The sequence below is a fragment of the Propithecus coquereli genome, unplaced genomic scaffold, assembly GCF_000956105.1.
Source record: "Propithecus coquereli isolate 6110/MARCELLA unplaced genomic scaffold, Pcoq_1.0 Scaffold114, whole genome shotgun sequence".
Taxonomy (NCBI): Eukaryota; Metazoa; Chordata; class Mammalia; order Primates; family Indriidae; genus Propithecus; species Propithecus coquereli.
This window is the reverse complement of record NW_012135414.1, coordinates 3,919,734-3,940,157: the sequence shown is the minus strand read 5'-3', so window position 1 is coordinate 3,940,157 and position 20,424 is coordinate 3,919,734. Positions and strand designations below refer to the sequence as shown.

General features: G+C 41.9%; 2 protein-coding genes across 2 annotated transcripts in view; one reads left to right on the top strand and one right to left on the bottom strand.

Moving 5' to 3' along the window:
* NOL6 (nucleolar protein 6 (RNA-associated)) overlaps positions 1-2,701 on the bottom strand; it is an 11,552-nt gene extending 8,851 nt beyond the window's left edge. Inside the window, exons 1-3 of the mRNA XM_012656640.1 lie at positions 2,531-2,701; positions 952-1,158; positions 750-866 (exon numbers count right to left, since the gene is read on the bottom strand). Coding sequence (XP_012512094.1) covers positions 750-866; positions 952-1,158; positions 2,531-2,584 — 378 coding nt within the window. The 5' untranslated portion in view covers positions 2,585-2,701. The remainder of the gene's footprint in view (positions 1-749; positions 867-951; positions 1,159-2,530) is intronic.
* Positions 2,702-7,347: 4,646 nt separating this feature from the next.
* UBE2R2 (ubiquitin-conjugating enzyme E2R 2) overlaps positions 7,348-20,424 on the top strand; it is a 120,289-nt gene continuing 107,212 nt past the window's right edge. Inside the window, exon 1 of the mRNA XM_012656631.1 lies at positions 7,348-8,112. Within this exon, the coding sequence (XP_012512085.1) occupies positions 7,936-8,112 (177 nt within the window). The 5' untranslated portion in view covers positions 7,348-7,935. The remainder of the gene's footprint in view (positions 8,113-20,424) is intronic.

The window sequence follows — 20,424 nt, the reverse complement described above, 5'->3', positions numbered from 1 at the left end:
TGTCTCAAAATAAATAAATAAATAAAAATAAAAAAATAAAAAATAAAAGTCAGAAGGGCATCACTGCTCTGCAACATAAACCCAGCAGTGGCTCCCCATTTCACCCACAGCAACAGCCAAAGTCCCTATTGGGGTGTACAAGACCCAGCATGATATGCCACCTTCCCCATTAGCTTTCTGAATTCATCTCCCTCTATCTTCCACTCATTCATTCCAAGGAATGTAACAGGAATATTCCTGCCTTTGAGCCTTTGTACTGGCTGTTTCCCCTTTCCTGGAATGCTCTTGTTCCCTTACGTATCCATACGGCTGACTTACCTACTTCAAACCTTTACACACATGTCACTTCAGTAATGCACACCCTCAATACCCTATTTAAAATTATAAACCACTCCCATTCCCTAATATTCCCAATCCCTTGCCTCATCCTACTTTTTCCTTTTTCCAAAGTGTTTACCATCTTTTAATACTGCCATACGGTTTACCTGTTGTGCTTATTATCTGTTATCCATACCCCAACATTAGAATATAGGTTGTTTACTGATGCATCCTAAGAACACAAACACTGCAAGGCACATAAGTACTAGCTGAGTAAATGAACACATGAATGACTGTACTCCCACCTGAGCTTCCTTGCAGTGAAATGAGCTCCCTAGCATCCCCTCAAGAGAAAAGCAAGGCCCCTGTTTGAAATGCCCCCACTGAAGGCTTCTCCTGGGCTTTCCAGTTCCCCAGGCCACCTGCCTTACCTCTGCCTCAGGGACTGAAGGAACCCTCATGACCCGCTGGTTAACCTCCCGGAGGAAGGCATCAATTCGATCCTTCTTCTTCTCTGACAGCCTTACTTCCTTTAGTAGCTCCTCTATCTGTAAGAGGGAGTAAGGGAGAGTCCATCACTCTGAGGGTCCCAGGTCTGCCCCTCTAACCTAAGCCCCAGCCACCCAATAGTACCTGTAAACGGAGCAAGCTGGAGTGGAACAGGATCTCAGTCTCCCGAAGGCGATTCAGCTCCTCATTGGTAGGCTCCTTGTACAGTTCTGCCCTGCTGAGCTTCACTGGCTGCAGGAGGCCCTCCGCTGGAGATCTAGTCTCTGTTCGCTTCCTTGAAGATGCTTTCTTCTCCTCCTTGCCTGTGCCTTTCAGGGCTGGTTCCATCACCTGTGACCAGAGAGGGAGAAGCCAGTGTGGGGTCATAGGTATCTAGCATCTGTTGTCTTAAGTGTCACCACTATAGATTGTGGGTAAAGGCTTGACCTGCTTGTTTCCTCTTTTGATGGAAGTCAGATTCTGCAACACTCAGGATAATCATTACTTGGAGGAACATTACTGAGCTCTAGATTAAAAATTCCTTGAGGCCGGGCGCGGTGGCTCACGCCTGTAATCCTAGCACTCTGGGAGGCCGAGGCGGGCGGATTGTTTGACCTCAGGAGTTCGAAACCAGCCTGAGCAAGAGCGAGACCCCGTCTCTACTAAAAATTGAAAGAAATTAATTGGACAACTAAAAATACAAAGAAAAAATTAGCCAGGCATGGTGGTGCATGCCTGTAGTCCCAGCTACTCGGGAGGCTGAGGCAGAAGGATTGCTTGAGCCCAGGAGTTTGAGGTTGCTGTGAGCTAGGCTGACGCCACGGCACTCTAGCTCGGGCAACACAGTGAGACTCTGTCTCAAAAAAAAAAAAAAAAAATTCCTTGAGTTGAGGGCTCCCTGTCTACCTGACAGCACAAGGATGGAGCTCTACTCGGAGCTGGTAGGAGCAGAAGCTGACCAGGCCCTGCTCTAAGTAATGCCCAAGCCCCTTACGGTTTCAGGTACCGTGAATCCAAGAGTTTCCTCTTCTGCTGCTATAGACCTAGGACTTCTCAAATGGCTTTATCTGCTGCTCTATCCAAATTATGCCAGGTTCCACCTCCTCTAGCAAGTCCTGACTGTATCAGTACACGTTAAGTGCTCACTCATGGGAAGAGCTAGAACCTACGTGCCCCCAGAGGAAATATTCAGTATAAATATACATCGCCTCAACAATTCTTTAAGGCACTGGAAGGAAGTCCCATCGTTCACTGTAGGTTCTATAGTTGCCACGTTAGTATTATGAGCAGACTTCAAATCCAGGTCTGCAGGATCGCAAACCTCTTCTCCTACAGCCCTGGGAAGAGCCCTACTGGAGTGCTCCAGGAGAGCCACCGTGTGCCCTCGCTTACAGCGGGGAAAACAGAACTAGACACAAGTTCTGTGGAGGGAGGAAGATACCGCTCAACGTCAAGGAGGAGGTCCTGGTCAAGAAAATGACCCAACCTATGGGTCGCTCAATAAATAGGCTTTACTGCTTCTACTCAAATACTACCAGGTTCCATTGCCCCCAGCAAGCCCTGTCTCAGCGCGACGGGGTGGAAGCACCACGGGAACGGACTTCCTCCAAAGAGAGCCGCCCTCGTGTCCCTCACCGGGGAGCTGTAAGGCCCTGCCATCTCGTGCTCTGCAACCAAGGGAGCGCCCATTGAGCCTCCCTTCCTCCCAGATGGCTCAACCCACCTCTGGCTCCCCAGCTGCTCCGCGCAGCTGCTCTCCAGCAGGCGCCGGCCCCATCACTCCGCGCCCAGGTGTCTCTCCCGCACTTCGAATTCAAGCCAGGTCCACATACTGTAGTTTCCCACGTGGGCGGAAATGCCGAAATTCGGGGCGCGTGTCCAAGCAAGCCCAATTCCTCAGGACTCCACCCATTCCAGAGCCATTGGGTTATTGCTCCACGAGTCTCTCCCCATTGGCCTAGCACTCTCCGAGACCGCACACTGGGGAGGGGCCAAACGGCGATCTCGATTTGCGGCCTCTTCGCGACGTTACGCCGGAAGTCTAGCGGTAGCTTGGCCGTCGTTTCTTTCTCCTCACTTCCTCCGCTTGAGACGAAACAGGAAGGGCGGAGCCAGTTTGGACAGTCTGGTCGGGGATTGTTTGTTTACACCAGTGATTTCTTTTTCCTCATCCATTAAGCCTTATCAATGAACAAATCCTGTCTGTCCTACCTCCAAAGTATATTTTGAATTTATTCATTTTTCTCTGTCTTTACTGTCAGCTTTAGTCCTCACATTATGTTGGGTTTAGGTTATTGTAATGGTTTTTCTCCAGCTTTTACTTAGTAAGATTACTAAAATTTAAAGCACAGAAACGTTGCAAGAATAATATAATGAACGCCCACATACCTTCACCTAGATTCACTTAGTGTTAATGTTTTGCCAAGTTTGTTTTATCTTTCCCTATGTGTTTTCATATTATTTTGCAAGCCTTTTGAAAATCAATTGCACACATCTCTAAATACTTTGGCATGTATTTATTAAGATCAAGGACTACCTCTTACATAATCATAGTCCAATTGTAACGCTCAGGAAATTTAACCTTGACTCAATACTATTATATAAGTTCCATATTCAAATTTTGCCAATTATCCCACTTTCATTTCCTGACGCATAATCATCTAAACTCAACTATCGAATTTGTCATGTTTCTCTTTTCCTCTCTTAATCTGGAACATTTACAGCTCTCCCTTTTTTGGTGTTTTATGATGACATTTTTGGAGACTACAGAAAAGTTTCATTCAACAGCTTTTTTTCTTTTTAAATTTTTTTATTGAAGTAGAATATACATAAGGAAAAAAAAATCCACTTGTTACTGTTGCTACTCCAAGTATATATTTAGGGATACTCGAATCTATACTCCTGGGTTGCAGTCTTCAAACTTAGCTCAAATGAACTCTCTCCTTACGTTATTCTGGCCTCACTTTTTTTCCCTTTAGGTCGACAACAGGTTGGTGGTTAAGAGGAGTCACACTGAGTGGGATGGTTGAGGTCAACTCCAGGTTCTGCCATTTGCAAACTTTGGGTAACTTTTTAAACCTCTCTAAGCCTTAGTTTACTCAGTAAAATGGGTAGTCTAGTAATGACCATGTCATGGATTTTTGTGAGAATTAAATGAGATGCTGCATGTAAAGAGCCTGTCAAATAGTGATGCTCAGCAAATGTTAGATGTTAATTTTAGAGGAAGATTGTGGCTCCTTAAGAGCAATGTCTTACACATATGTTAACATGCTGAATGAAAAAAATTGGCGCCTTAAAAAGAGTCATTCTTTAAGGTCAAAATTAACCTTCATAAATCAAATACCCTTCCCTCTGTTTATCTTACCAAGATTTCAATATCTTTTCTCTTTGGAAGAAAGATAATCTTCTTCAGAAGTGCCGTGGTTGGAGAGTACCAGGTGATGTCTTAGAGACGGAGGGCAGCTATTCTGTTTTCTTTACCACCAGAGGGCACTAATCAGTCAAGCCAATCTCTACCTGCCATTATCAAACAATATGAGAAAGCTCTAGGAAGCTGTTTCTGCCATTCATTTTTCTGACGACTATGTTTTGAGAACCTAATATGTGCCAGACATTGGAGTAGCTGGTATATGGTTTTGGGATTTATGGTCTTGAGCACCTAGTATGTGCATGAGACAGCCTATTAGACATGGGGGGGAGGGGAGGGTTCAATTTGCGACTTTGTGATTACTGCTTGTCTTCCTGCCCTTGGCTGTGAGGCTCTGAGAACAATTACTTAGTGTCTACTTTGTGTCTACTTTGTATCAGATGGTGCGCTGCATGCTGAGGATTCAGGGATGAACAAGACACAGTTGCAGCCTACTAATAAACAATATCTTACTGGCTGAACTAAAAAGACTTAAACTAGTTCTATGGAATTCCAGTTCCTCTGACCTGAGAATGAAGAGCCTTGAGTACAAAACCCATCCTCCTAGCTTACAGCCATGCCCACAGTGGATACTTATAATGAGTTCGTGAGCTGATTTGAGCCCAGGGAGCAGCTTCTAGCCTGGGTGCCAGGTGTATGTTCCAGTGGGTAAGGCTAGGGATCTATTATCCTCTAGGTCAGGGTGGAGCTGTGATGAGTTTACGTGGGTGAAATGCTTTGAAGATGAACTTTCTGCCTATTTGTCTACTCATAGGCTTGCCATCAAAGTTGTCAACATCATCTCCCATGTTTCCAGGTCAACAATCTTCTTGTTGTCAAATTGAGTGGTGGAGGAGGGAAAGATAGATTCAGGCATAAGCCATAATATTGGGAGAAGGTGCTGCATTGATTAGGATACTCCCTTTCTTCTGAGGGAAGCTCTAATTCCTCTGGATTTTGGTCTCAAGACCGTCATCTTTGAGAAAAAGAGGACTAAAAAATGAAGGGACTCCTTAACTGTGGATTATGCATAGTGGTTTCCAAAGAGTACAGTAAAGGAAGGGGGGTGAGAATAACTTTAAAGTAGAGAGACCTAGCATACTACCTCACCCAGGTGATCAAGGTCAACATCGACATTGCCAAGTCATGTTGTTATTATGTGCTCTTGATATGATGTGATGAAAATGGCATTTTATCTCTGTGATCTTCTCCTCAAAAACCCGTAACCCCAGTCTAATCATGAGAAAAACATCACAAATCCCAATTGAGGGACATTCTATAAACTACTTGAATAGTACTTTTCAAAAGTATCAAGGTCATCAAAAACAAGAAAAGTCTAAAAAATTATCACAGTCAAGAGGAGCCTAAGGAAACATGAAAATGAAATGTAGGTCTGGTATCCTGGATGGAATCCTGGAAGAGAAAAAGGACATTAGGTGAAAACTAAGGAAATGTGAATAAAGTATGAACTTTAGTGAACAGTAATGCATCAATATTGGCTTACTGCCAGGCACAATGGCTGAGGCCTGCAATCCTAGCACTTTGGGAGGCCAAAGCAGGAGGACCGCTTCAGGCCAGGAGTTCCAGACCAGGTTGGGCACCATAGCAAGGCCTTGTCTCTATAAAAAAATTAAAAATTAGCCGTGTATGGTAGGATGAGCCTGTAGTCCCAGCTACTCAGGAGGCTAGGGCAGGGGGATCCTTGACCTAGGAGTTGGAGGTTGCAGTGAGTTATGATCTGCACTTCAGCCTGGACGACAGAAGAAGAAAACTATTGTAAAAATAAAGTCTTAAAAAAATGAATGGTGTTATCCAGAATACAGCTATGCCTTCAATCTTTTTCTTCCTTTAAAGTTCCTATTCATGAATCATTTACCATGTGCCAGTCACTATGCTAAATGCTGTATATAGATGATCTCATTTAATCATTACAATTGTTTGTGTTAAGTATAATTAATCTCCTTTTACAGAAGCTTATGAAACAGGGAGAGATAATATAAATGGTGGAGCCAGGGCTGAACCAAGATCCTTCTGATTCCAAAATTGTGTATGTAGAACTCTTATGGAATCCTGGCTTTACTAGGAAATAGTTTAGGCAGTTATCATAGGACATGCCTTCCAAAGAGAAAGAGTACTGTATTCTATTTTTTGTTTTTTTTTTTTCTTTTTTTCCCTACTCCCCTTCTTCCTTCTCCTCTGCCCAGTACTGTATTCTAAATTATGAGGACTGAAGGCTGTCTCCACGTCTTCAGTCATGATTATCTTACAAATCCCTCAGTTTCAGTTTGGACATTCAAGCTGAAAGGACCTCTAGGGGGTCAAAGTCCAGCCGCAGTACTTTATTTTACAAATGAGTAAGCTGATGGGTAGCCAGAGCACTTGGCTCAAATCACACTGAGAAGGAACTGACCCAGGTTCAGTTTGTTACTTTATTTCTCTGTCTTTCCCCATAACTTCCTCTTTGTAGTTAGGAAGGGAAGTAGGGAGCTGGCCTATTTACCTTCCCCGATTTCTTGTATGGGAAACTGCGTCCCCCGCCCCCTCCCGTGGGTGACTTGCCCAAGGGCACACTGGCCTGAGGGCAGGACATGCAGGAGAGATGTCTGGAAGGCTAGTTGCACCGAAAAGACCCACAGTCTCAGCACATCCTAATCAAGCACGTATTAGGTGCAGGGCCCTCAGACTGGGTGTCACAGGGTGGGGCCTGCAGACGACCAGGGCTCCTTCGAGGACAGCTGCAGAGGCCCTTGGATATGCATGGAGGAAGGCGCCGAGAGGTGTAGGACCCGAGGTCCCTTCCGGTGCACGCCTTTGGAACTGCAGCGTCCAGCCGCACAACCGTCACTTTGGGGCCCAGGCGACCCCGGCGGCCCGCCCAGGGCCCCACTGCCGCTTGGCCCTTTAAGGGCGGGGGACACGGGCCGGCGTCACAAAGCGCCGCCACCACAGGGGCGGGAGGAGAGGAGGCGGGGAAGTGGGAAGAGGAGGAGGTGGAGGGCGAGGCGAGGCGAGGCGAGGCCAGGCGGGCGGGGGAGGGAGGGGCGCGCGCACGCGCGTCGGGCAGCCAGCCGCCGAGAGCCGCCCCCCTCCCGGCGTGCGCCCCTCCTCCCTCTCTCCCTCCCTCCCTCCTTCTCGGCTCCGTCGCTCCCGCGGTGCGAGGCGCTCTCGCTGCTCTCCTCCTCCTCCGCCGCCGTCGCCCCTCCCCCCACGCAGCCGCCGCCGCCGCCGCCGCCGCCGCGAGACCCCAGCGCGCCGCGCTCCCCCCTCCTTCTCTGGCCCCGCGCGCCCTCCGGCCCCTGCGGCCCCCGAGGAGAACAAGAGGGCGAGCGAGCGCGGCGCTCCCGGGCCGGCCCGGCCCCCTCCCTTCACCATCGCCGGCCCTCCGCCGCCTTCCTCCGCTTCCACCTCCTCTCCCCCCCCCCAAGTTGAGGCCCCCTCCGGGGGGGGGAGGCCCGGGACCAGGAGCGAATTCCCTGAACTCCCTCAACCCCTTCCCCCACCCGGCCCGAGTGTGAGGAGAAGGGCCCGGCCCGGCCCGCGTCGTGTGTGAGGAGGAGCCCGGGAGGGCCCACGGGCCGTCTGGGGCCTGGTCCGGCCCGCCGGCTGTGTAAAGGCAGGGGCCCGGGGCGGCCCGGCCCTAGGGCAAGCGGAGGGGAGGGGCCTGGTCCGGCCCGGCCGGTGCGTGAGGACTGGGGCCCCGGCCCGGCGCCGTCACCGCCGCGATGGCCCAGCAGCAGATGACCAGTTCGCAAAAGGCCCTGATGCTCGAGCTGAAATCCCTGCAGGAGGAACCGGTGGAGGGCTTCCGGATCACCCTGGTGGATGAGTCCGACCTCTACAACTGGGAGGTGGCCATCTTCGGACCCCCTAACACCCTCTACGAAGGCGGCTACTTCAAGGTACCCCTACCCCCATCCCGGACCTGGCTTCCCCGGCCGAGGCCTCTGCTTCCCTTCGCTTTCGGCTGCTTTTGGGGCCAGGAGTGTGAGCACGGGTGAATGGAGGGGGCTTCTCACCTCGGCAGCCCCCTCCCCCATACGTGGAGGCAGGAAGGCCTTGCTCACCAAGTGCCTTTTCTTTGTCATGGGGGCGGGGGCGGGAGCGGGAGGACAGACTGCACCGAGAAATAAATAGGAAAGCCTCTTAGGTTAGGGCAGTGGCTACTGGAGGAGGGTTGTCTTTGTTTCCCCAGCTGTGGGAGTATGGAAAGAGGTGGTCTGTCTTTCCTTTTTCGGCCTCCCTTCAGAACCGTCCCTGCGCAGGCTGGAACTGCCCCAGAGGGCAGGGTGACCTGCAGTTACAGGATTGGACTTTTGTTTTTGGGGGGCTGAGGATGGGGACAGGCATTAGTGTCATTCCAGAAGCTGCCTAGTGCCCTGACATTTTGAGGATTTGTTGGGCTTCCTGGTTGTTGGTAGTGCCCAACTTTGCATTCCAATGGGCGGTAGTGAAGAATAGGATCTTAGGGGTGGTTAAAAAAAAAAAAAAAAAAGAAGGTGCCAGCGTCTCCTTGCCATTATCTACTGGAGGGAACTTTATTTTAGCCGTCTTTCTCTCCTCATTCTCCATTTGCCTCTGTCAGTGGTTCTTTCAAAATGCCCTTTGTCCTCGCCCAGCTACCAAGTTTACTAGCCTTTTTTTCCTACGTGTAGAAATATCCAAACAGGGTGGAACGTGTCATGTGGGGAGATTGATAGTTTCCCACTTTAGGGAGACAAAATTGAAACCTTTGGCTCAGGTGGTTAACTCTAGCAAATGGGTGGTCTTACAGGTGAAAAGTATCATCTGAGGTGAGACGGCTTCTGTGAGTGGGATGGCTCCTTAGATAGCTACCACAGACGTTGTTTCTATTGTTTTCCTTGATTTTAGAATGGTGGTTACCATCATTACAGAATCCAGTGTTTTGTTTTTGTTCTTTTGTTTTAACTCCAAGGTAGATAACTTGGAGATGAGTTTTTTTTGTTTTGTTTTTGCTTTGGTGTTTTTGTAGGGAGGAATTACAGAGATTGAAGACTCGAATGTTTTAAATGGTGGGAGCAGAGATAAAAGAAATGAATGCCTAGGAATCCATTTTATTTTATTTTTTTTTTGTTTTCAAAATTAAGTAAAATAGGCCAGTGAGTCAATTTTAGTTTGTTTTGAAGGGAGGGGTTGTCTTGGCACGAGTTTTAAATGAGTATCTTAGTCACGTAGTTGTGATGTGTATTTTTAGGATTACCCAATTACTTAACTCTTGTTTTCTACCCTTCTAAAGGTAGAAACCTCAGTTTCAGGCTTGAAATTGGGTCAGCTTTGTAGAAAATGGGGTTGATACAGGAATGTTTAATATTCATGCCTGTGATAGTCACTGACTACCTACTAAAAGCAAATTTTTAGAATCTTATGTAAGAGCAATACCCTTACCAACTGTTAAGCTTCGTCTTTTATATTAATAGTTAGCAAACACCATACTTTTCCGGTGTAGATATTTAAAATTACTAAGTAAGCACACAAGTTATTCGTGACAAACTGCAAAAGGTATTGTGTGTCCATGTTGAGGCAAATTCATATGTCAAATATAAATTTTCGTTTATAGATACTGGGAAAATTAGTTGTACAAAATGGAATTTGTGTGGTAACTTTTCTAGCAAAGCATTGTTTAGCAAAATCTACTGGCTAACTTTAGTGGAATGAAGTTTAATTTCCAAAAAGTATCATTGTTTGGTACAACTGATAATTAAGGTAAATGGATATTAGAATAATTTCCAAGGTTTTTAAAAAAAAATACAAACTGTGTGTGAAAGAAAATAATGGTTGCAAATTGTAATATTTTTGCCTGAGTAACTGGGAGAGGAGTGTGGAGAACCTTCAGTTTGGAATAGGTAGTACTGAAGGATTCCCTGTAGTATACACTGATTTAAATTAAATGCTTTTTAACTTCAGTCCTGTTTAAAAGAATGTTTTTAATTTCCTATTTCATTGTATGTGTAGATTTCTTAATTTTTGAGTGTTTTTACCTTAAATTCCATATGAAAATTCATAAACAGGTTTTATGTTTCAGTCTTGTGTGAGGAGTTTGTTCAGTTGCATTTTCTTCTACTTTTTCCCTTATCGTATGCCTTTTGTCCCATTAATCCTTCGTTGGAAAAAGGCAAATTTGTGGTCATGAGCAGTTAGCACTGGGGATAAGTCTAAAACCATTGTTTTTTATTTCACTGCTTTTGTCTTAAAACAAGGCTTTTAGTGTGTTCCACTACAGCTGCAGTTAAAAGTTGGCACAGAGCTTTCTCTACCACTCTTCTCCCTTTTCAAATGTTAGTCCTTGAACATTTAGTATAATTTATTTTAAAGTTAAATAAACTCTTTCCTCTATTTGGCATAATCATTTCTGAAGGCAGTGGGACTGCCAGTCATTCTTTAGATTTTTCATAATATAACACCTTTAACTTTTTACATACTGATAGGTTTCTGACGTCTTTTTCTCCCTGAATTAGTGGGCTCCAGAATGTTTTAACCACAGGATCTGCGTTGGAGACTTTAGACCTGTATTTCACAACTTTTTTTTGCTTCATCCTGCTTTTGCTTATTTAATATCTCTAATCTGTGGGTTTCTTAGCTTTGGGGAGTATTGAGGTAGGAGGGGCAAAGGTAGTTTTTTCCTGTTATCTATATTATAGAATCTTTTGGCCTTGCTATCTTTTTGTCCAGTTTATTGATCTGATTGATGGACTATCTAAATTTCCCTGCTTCTTTGAATTTTTCCTCTAGGGGTCAATTGGTCACAAGAGACAAAGTAGAAGATGACTTAGAACACTGAGAATACCTCTGAACTTATTTTGCTACTGTGGAGCAAGTCAATTTTATGTTACAGTAAAAATAAATTGTTGATCAAGTCAACAGTTAATGAAGACTTTTTAACAAATTTACTTCCTTTGCATTAGTAGGAACTATCTTTTCAAATAACTCCTGATAATGATCATAACTTAGTGTGGGTGCTTTGGTCCTTGGAGCTCCTGCAGTATTTATCTAAAAACATCACAGCAGTGAGTATATATAGAGTCAGAAACCAAGAGTGCCTGTTTCATGATATTCCTAACATAAAAATTTAAATGATAGAGAAAGCTTAAGCTATTTCAGTTAACTTTTTGTAGTTTTGATTTTATTCTGATTAAGGTAATGAAATATAGGTGTGTTCCATTTTTTAGTGAACCCCAAACTGATAATTTAGAAAGCATTTATTATATACTCAAAGTATTCTGTACTAGAACACTTCTTTATTACACTTAACACTGACTTATATTAAAGAAACTCTTAAATAAATTTTTTTTTAAATAAGGGAATATGCATGATTTCTTAAGCTTTATTTGTTCAGGAAAAAAATGAATCTATTTTCTGTCTTCTGTCCCCCTCAAAAAGACCCACACCAGACTTAACCTACTTGCCAATGTCATTTAGATTTTAGTATACTCTATTTTATGGCTTTTTAATTTTTTTTTTTCTTTTTTTGGAGACAGAGTTTTACTCTCTTGCCCAGGCTAGAGTGCCGTGGCGTCAGCCTAGCTCACAGCAACCTCAAAGTCCTGGGCTCAAACCATCCTACTGCCTCAGTCTCCCGAGTAGCTGGGACTATAGGCATGCACCACCATGCCCGGCTAATTTTTTCTATATATGTTTTTAGTTGTCCAGCTAATTTCTTTCTATTTTTAGTAGAGATGGGGTCTCGCTCTTGCTTAGGCTGGTCTTGAACTCCTGACCTCAAGAGATCCTCCTGCCTCGGCCTCCCAGAGTGCTAGGATTACAGGCATGAGCCACGGCACCCAGGCTTTAATTCTTAATATATAGTTGAAGCAATTCTTCTAAGGAACTGATTCTTAGCCTTTTTGGGATATGGATCCTTTTGAGAAACTAGTGAATTTTCTCAGAAAAAATGGGCACACACAAACTAATTTGTATACATTCTCAGAGGGCTAACTGATGAGTTTAAAGTCTTTGTTTTAAAGGATTTGGATAGGCAACTTAAACAACTCTTTAAAATTATAGAAGTGATGCTCTTTTTTCCACCCTCATTTTTCTAACAGTTGTGTGATAAGCCTTTCAGTAGTTAAAAAATTTTATTTTTAAATTTTTTCTGTTAACTTTGAGAATACCTCTTAGGGCATTTAGCTGTCACCTTTTCTGAAGGAAGCTGAAGGAAGCAAGGTGTCTTGAGTGCTGCGTGAACTAAGGCAACATTATAAATGGAAATATAGTTAATGTCCAAGGGTTTTGGGAACTAAATGATGTTTCACTTTTTGTTGTTACTGAGAAAATTTTTCAAAACAAACATGACCCTTTAGTATTTCGTAGAATATGCTTTTATCCTATTTAATTGATTCCAAGATGCATATTTTTCTGTTTTTAACTTCTTTAAATCAGTATGAGTCTTAGAATCTGTGAAGTCTTATAATTGCCATCAGCCAAGTGGTACTTGTGACCTAGTTGTGAGAGAACCTTCCATTGAAATCTTTTGATGATTTTTTTTTTTTTTTTTGGCGGGGAGGTCAAAGTCTTGCTCTGTTGCCTGGGCTAGAGTGCCGTGGCATCAGCCTATCTCACAGCAACCTCAAACTTCTGGGCTCAAGTGATCCTCCTGCCTCAGCCTCCCAAGTAGCTGGGACTATGGGCCTGTCCCACCACACCAGGCTAATTTTTTTTTTTCTATTTTTAGTTGCCTAGCTAATTTCTTTCTTTTTTTAGTAGAGACAGGGTCTCACTCTTGCTGAGGCTGGTCTCAACTCCTGAGCTCAAGTGATCCTCCTGCCTCAGCCTCCCAGAGCGCTAGGATTACAGGCATGAGCCACCATGCCAGCCAATAATTTTTTTTTATCACACCAGCATCACTGTCTTAGACTTGATAAAATAAGGATTATTTCTTACTGGAATGAAGGATTTGGGCCCTAATTAATACTTTGCAGCATGTTGATACCCCTTTCTTCAGATTTGTTGTTAGGAAACAGTATTTATTGATCACTTATTAACAGCATAGCATTTGTAGGAAAATCACTCCGTTACAGATAGTAAGGTAACATATTAGGGCATCGATACCTTAGAGATTTTATGAATGATATTTATAAAAATCTTTGTGAAGACTTTAAAATATAGAAATGTGAGGTGTAGGTGTTATTGATGCAATTGTAAATGGTAATTAAAAGCAAAGCTTTTAAAGCTTTAAGGCTGTTAGAGCATTTGTCAACATAACCACTATTCATCATGATAAAATGTTCTGTTCCATCTTTCCAACTTACTATTAGTGATCCTAGTCTAATGTTCCAGAAGAACCTGTCTGTTGAAGACAGGTGAGATAAAGGAGGTAGGTCATCCAGCAAATTGGTCCACCTTTGTTAATTTAGTTATAGGAAAATAACAGCGAGAAGAGTTATAAATTCAGGATTTAGGACTACAGAACTCTAACTTGCTTAAAGATAATTTTCAAAAGGCTTAATTCTTTATGTTCTTGGACTTCTTTTGGACTGTTTTACATACAGCTACCTAGATGTCTGAGTATGCTTGAGCCTCTTTAGTTGTGTTCTGTCAACACAGGACTAATTTATTTCAACTTTAGTCAGTGAGAAATTGTTATTCAGAGATTATGCTTATATATCTCTGAGTTGATAGTGAATGAAATGGTAAATACTAAATTGAAGAGGTAAATTTAGTTTAGATTGCCAAGGTTTGGTATTATTTAAAAGATCTTCCAGCTGGGCGTGGTGGCTCACACCTGTAATCCTAGCACGCTGGGAGGCCGAGGTGGGAGGATCATTTGAGCTCAAGAGTTCAAGACCAGCTCAGCAAGAGCAAGACCACATCTCTACTAAAAATAGAGAGTGTGACTCCGCTGCTGGGGGTGGGCGGTGGGAGGGCCTTTAGGTCCTCCAGTCCATCCCTTTTTTAAAAAAAATAAAAATAAAAATTAGCCAGACAACTAAAAATGGAAAAAAATTAGCTGGGTGTGGTGGCACATGCCTATAGTCCCAGCTACTTGGAAGGCTGAGGCAGGAGGATCGCTTGAGCCCAGGAGTTTGAGGTTGCTGTGAGCTAGGCTGATGCCATGGCACTGTAGCCCAGGCAACACAGTGAGACCCTGTCTCAAAAGAAAAAAAAAAAAAAGATCTTCCATATGAGAATTGGAAAATTCAGATGTTGGAATATATATTTAAGATGGAAAGTGAATAGTCCACTTTAAATATCTTTATTTGATTTTTTTTTAGTAACAAATACATATAAAAATATTTTGGTTATTAGTTTAGGCTCTCATAAAAAATTACCATAGACTGGGTGACTTGTAAACAATAGAAATTTATTTCTCAAAGTTCCGGAGGTTAGAAGTCAGAGATCAGGGTGCCAGCATCGTTGGGGCCCTCTTCTGGGTTGCAAATAACTTTTCCTTGGAGAAAGAGGGGTAGCTAGCTCTCTTCCTCCTCTTACAAATACACTAATTCCATGAAGAGGCTTCACCCTCATGACCAAATTACCTCCCAAAGGCCTCACCTCCTACCATCCTGTTGGAGGATGGGGCACAAATATGTAGTCCATAACAGTTATAATACAAATAATAAGTTAAATTTCTGTTGTGAACTTACTAGCAAGGTAAATAAAATGAGCACTTAAAACATGCTAAAACTTTGAATGCCATGTCTATAGTGGATATATGGTACTACCCATAGGATAATAATGTAGGTATCGATAGCTAACATTTATTAAGTGCTTAATATGTGCCATATTCTTTACTGAGAATATCTTATATAACCCTCCTGTGAGGTGGTTACTTTTACTCTGATTTTATATTTAGGGAGTTCCTTTAGCCTGCCCTTGGGTCTTCAGCTAGAAAGTTGCACAGGTAAATCAAGTTTTTACACCAGACCACTTGAGTGCCAATGCTATTAATTGAGATCTTTGACTATTTAGGATGATGTTTGAAGTTATAAAAGTGGAGCTTTAAGAAAATCAAATTTATGGAGTGTTTAATAAAGAACCGTTTTAAATTTTACTTAAGTTTAAAGGTCACCAGAGTAATTCTCTGCCCCTTTAAATTATGGAGAGAGATTGTTTTGATGACTTTGGTTCATGTCTCTTTAAATGTAGAAAAATTGGAATTTTAAAAAGTCTTGAAACGGAAAATATTTAAAAATCTTGGACTACTTGAATAAGAGAATGATAAATCACATTACAGAGGGATTTTTTTTATTAGCAAATTGATTTCTTTAATAGCAACATTCCTGTTACTTTAAGGGGAGAATGGGAATGGTGCTAGTGTTCAGAAATACAAGTCTAAGAAATTGGTTTTGGGATTAAAAAGGATGATAAAATACCTTTGAACGTGAAAGTATGATAAAGGGAGTTTACATTTCTCAATACAATATTGGTTAATGCTTTCAAAATAATAATGCCTTGATACTTTTCTAAAGATATTTAAGCACCATAGGGGAAACTTGAGCACAGGAAAATGTTTCTTGTTATTCTTTCAATTGAGTCTAGTGAGTGGTATTTTTTACCTCTGTTACATCATCTTTAGATCAGTGCCATAGTTTTAATCTAGTTTGTATTTCGATTTCCACATTTCATAATTCTTTAGTTATCTGTTTTGCTTATTGGCTACATGGGCAGGTGATGTTTAATTTGAAGGGTAAATCCCATAAAATAATTCAGATTGCGTGGCTTCTTTAATGACATGCGTGGTTGGACTTTAAACATTGAATGATTACTACCTGGTTGAAAATAACCATGGCTCCATTTACAACATAATATTTGGAATTGTCAAAGTTATAAAAACTTGGAAAATATGTAGTATTTCTTTATAAAAATAGAATGGCTTAGGAAAACAGATTCCACCCCCACCGCCACCCGCAGGGTCTCACTCTGTTGCCTGGGCTAGAGTTAAGTGACATCATCATAGCTCACTGCAACCTGCAACTCCTGGGCTCAAGTGATCCTTTTGCCTCACCCTCCTGAGTAGCTGGCGCTATAGACACGTGTCCACACCTGGTTGATTTTTGTTTGTTTTTTTAGAGGTGGCGTCTCCCTATGTTGCTCAGGCTGGTCTTTTTTTCTTTTTCTTTTTCTTTTTTTTTTTTTTTAAGACTAGTCAAGCTCAGGCTGGTCTTGAACTCCTGGCCTCAAGTGATCCTCATGCCTGAGCTTCTCAAAGTGCTAGGATTACAGGTGTGAGCCACCCCGCCTGGCCATAAAACAGATTTTTAAGTTTTCTTATAACCATATCTGATACTTAATAAGGCAAAACAAAAAAGTTTGGTTATTCAAAAGAATATTTTCCTCTATATAGTTTAAAGCTTTTCTTTCGAAATTGCTGTCAGAGGCATAGGTAAACTTTGTCTAATACTTTATATGCATGTGTCATTTTTGACGAAATAATAGTATTAATCAGATTATTAAGTTTATTACCAGAATTGAATCTGAATCACTTTCATATGATAAAAAAAAAAAAGAGTCCACACTAAAGCAAAAAAGATTTGACACTAATTAAGACATTAAGAAGAATGTGCAGTATGCTCTGATGGCAGTTCTCAAAAAAGGAATACTGAGTTGTTTTGAACAATGGCAGTGCAGCACTGTTGAAGGGAGCATATAGCCAACCTTCTGAGGTGTTTACTTGAAAGGGGGCAAAGGTCATGTGAGTTCTGGTAGCTGGGTTTAAAAAACAAAACAGACTAGGGAGGATTGCTTGAGCCTAGGAGTTTGAATCTAGACTAGACAACATAGTGAGACCTCATCTTTAAAAGAAAAATTAAAAAACAAAACACTTATTACTTAAGGCTCATCTTGGTCTTGCTACTTAACTGCTCTTTTCCCTATTGGCTGAACAGTGATAAGAATAATGATATATTTAAGCCATTGAGGACTAACCACTGACGAAAAAATTTCAGTGTTGACATTAAAAAAAATAATGGTGGGCACAGTGGTGAGCACCTGTAGTCCCAGCTCGAGTTTGAGAATAGCCTATGCAAGAATGAGACCCCATATCTACAAAAAATAGAAAAATTAGGTAGGTATGGTGGCACACACTTGTAGTCTCGGCTACCTGGGTGGCTGAGGTAGAAGGATTGCTTGAGCCCAGGTGTTTGAGGCTAGCCTGGGCAACATGGTGAGACCCCAGTCTCTACAAAAAGTTAAAAAAAAAAAATTAGCCAGGCGTGATGGTACACGCCTGTAGTCCTAGCTACTCTGGAGGCTGAGGTGGGAGGATCTATTGAACCTAGGAGTTCAGGGCTATACTGCGCATTGAGCTATGATTGTGCTACTGCACTCCAGCCTGGGTGACACAGTGAGATCCTGTCTCTCAAAAAAAAATTTTTTTTTCTTTTTTGTGAGACAGAGTCTCACTCTGTCACCCTGGCTAGAGTGCAGTGGTGTCATCATGGCTCACTGCAGTCTCACAGTTCTGGGCTCAAGTGATCCTCCTGCCTCAACCACCCAGGTAGTTGGGACTACAGGTGTGTGCCACCATGCCCAGCTAATTTTTTTATTTTTTGTAGAAATAGGGTCTGGCTCTTGCTCAGGCTATTCTCAAACTTTGGACCTCAAAGGATCCTCCCGCCTTGGCCTCCCAGAGCACTAGGATTACAGGCGTGAGCCACCACACCCAGCCTTGAGAAACTTTTTTAAAAAGGCAAAAAGTATAATAACTATGCCCTCAGGGTTCCTAAGCTGAACTTACTGGAGTTTGTTAATTGTTTTAACATTTATTTTAATACAAATGACAGAAAATTTGCTAGACAAAGTAAAGTTTTGAAAATACGAAAATTCTGTAGAACTTACATTAAGTAGTCATGTGTTAACAGGGCCTTAAAATAAGAAGAGCACTTTCTGAGTGTTAAACTGATGTCTCAATCTTTTTTATGTAAACATTTTTTCTGAAGTTGCTCTTTTATTGGTAAATTGTGGCATAAGTTATATATGGAGAGATTCCCTAAATAAAAAAGTACAAGTGAGTGGTAAACTGGAAAAGGAGTTACATGAGGATGTGTAAGTATTGTATTAAGGAAACCGATTGTTTATAGCTCAAAATTTTTTTTTCCATTGTGACTGAACCTAGTAGTATGTGTTTTTTGTTTTGTTTTACAGTTCACGGGGAAGAAACAAAATGTGAGTTTATATAAACTTTTAGAAATGAGCTCTTTAAAAAATACCGATGGGTCTTATCTTTGAATTACTTTAGCATTTGGCATAGGACCTAAAATAGTTGATACTTAATCTGTTTTTTGGTCACATCCTTTGAGACTAAGCTCTCCTTTTCCCACATTCTGCATGCAATTTCAAGGAATTACTGATGTCTGAATTTTCTCCACAGACCTCAGATGATTTTGCCTCTCAAGTAGAATATAGCAGTAGACTAGTGACTAAATATTTAGACTGCTCAGTTCCTCCAGCTGTGCTATCCCTTTGGGGAAGACATTGGATTTTATTTGGGGGTTTTCTTTTTTTTTCCCTCTCCTTTTTCCGTGGGGGTTTTCTATTAGTGACATTTTATCTAGTTGCCAGGTTGCCTCAATTAGAACTAATGTTCCTGGTGACTGAAGGTTTAGCTAAAAATGAATTATGACTGAAATCTTGGTTATATAGTTAATATAGAAAATTAAGATCCTTATGTAGGGCTTCTCCTGTAATTAAACTTATTTAAGGGAAGGTTGAAATTCTAGAGCAGTGATAATGAGAGACATTAGCAGAACCTGCCAGCAGTAGCAACCTTGACTTCTTGTAGTCCCATGAAGATAAAGATTGCTTAACCTCATTTGGAAAATCTAATGAACAAAACGAACCCAGTTCTGTTTTAGCCATAAATATTAGGCTATTGAAAAAAGTTCAGATCTTTTTTTAAAGCAGACTAGAGCCAGGTGCAGGGGCTCACGCCTATAGTCCCAGCTACTTGCAAGGTTGAGTGGGAGGATCCCTGGGGCCCAGGAGTCTGGGCAACATAGCAAGATAGCGAGACCCATCTCTTAAAAAACTTTTTTTTTTTTTTTTTGGAGACAAGGTCTTACTCTGTTGCCAGGGCTAGAGTGCAGTGACGTCATAATAGCTCACTGTAGCCTCAGACTCCTGGGCTCAAGATCCTCCTGCCTCAGCCTCCCAGTAGCTGGAACTACAGGCATGTGACACCATGCCCAGCTAATTTTTTCTATTTTTCATAGAAATGGGTCTCCATCTTAATCAGGCTGGTCTCAATCTCCTGACTTCAAGCACTCCTGACCTCAAGTGATCCTCCCACGTCTGCTTCCCAAAGTGCTAGGATTACAGGTGTTAGCTGCTGTGCCCAGCCCCCCCCAAAAAACAAAAAACAACTTAAAAAGCATACTAGAAGTGCATTTTAGAATATAAGTCCAGAATTTCTTACAAAGCAGAGAATTTTAAAATAGTGATTGTAAGTATTATCAATATTCCACTGGTTCTTAATATGTTAAATGAATTATAATGGTTAGAGAAGTACTTTTTTTTTTTTTTTTTTTTTTTTTTTTAGCACCATGCATTGTGCATTCAAGAAAAGTACATTTTTATAGCACTTGGGCTTTGATAATACTCTGCAGGCATTCATTTTGTTAAAGAAGATTCTTGGTAAAGTTCATCTAAATGTGTTTTTCTTTTTCATCTATAATATATATATAAAGTCTCCTAATTATAGAGGTTAACTACATCTTGCCCATTCCTTTTACCTCTATATATTGGGTGAATTAATTGTGTTAATAAACTGTAATCTGACCTATCCATATCAAAAATTAAAAAAAAAGGAAAGAAAAAAGCTTTCAGCTCATCTTCTGCAACATTAAGTACAAATTCCTTTGTGTCACATAGAACACCCTTTATGATCTGTTCTTGCTTACTTTTCCAACTGTATTTGGTTATTGACTCGTAGGTAGTCTTTGAAAGTGCCATTGCCTAAGCTATTTTCTGTCTGGAATGCTTTTTCCAATTTTTCTCATGCTCCCTTTAGTCTGGTGAATGCCAACTTATATTTTAAGACCTGATTCACTGTGAATGACCTCTTGAAAACTTCTTGGGTTCTTCTCTACTATCCCCTCCCCACCCAATTAGATTGTTTTAAAGCAAACCCCAAACATTGTGTTCTTTCATCCCTAAATACTTCAGTCCCTAAAGATAAGGACTCTTTTTAAAAAACATTGTATTATTCTTAACACTTACTAAATTTGACACTAATTAAGACATTAAGAAGAATGTGCAGT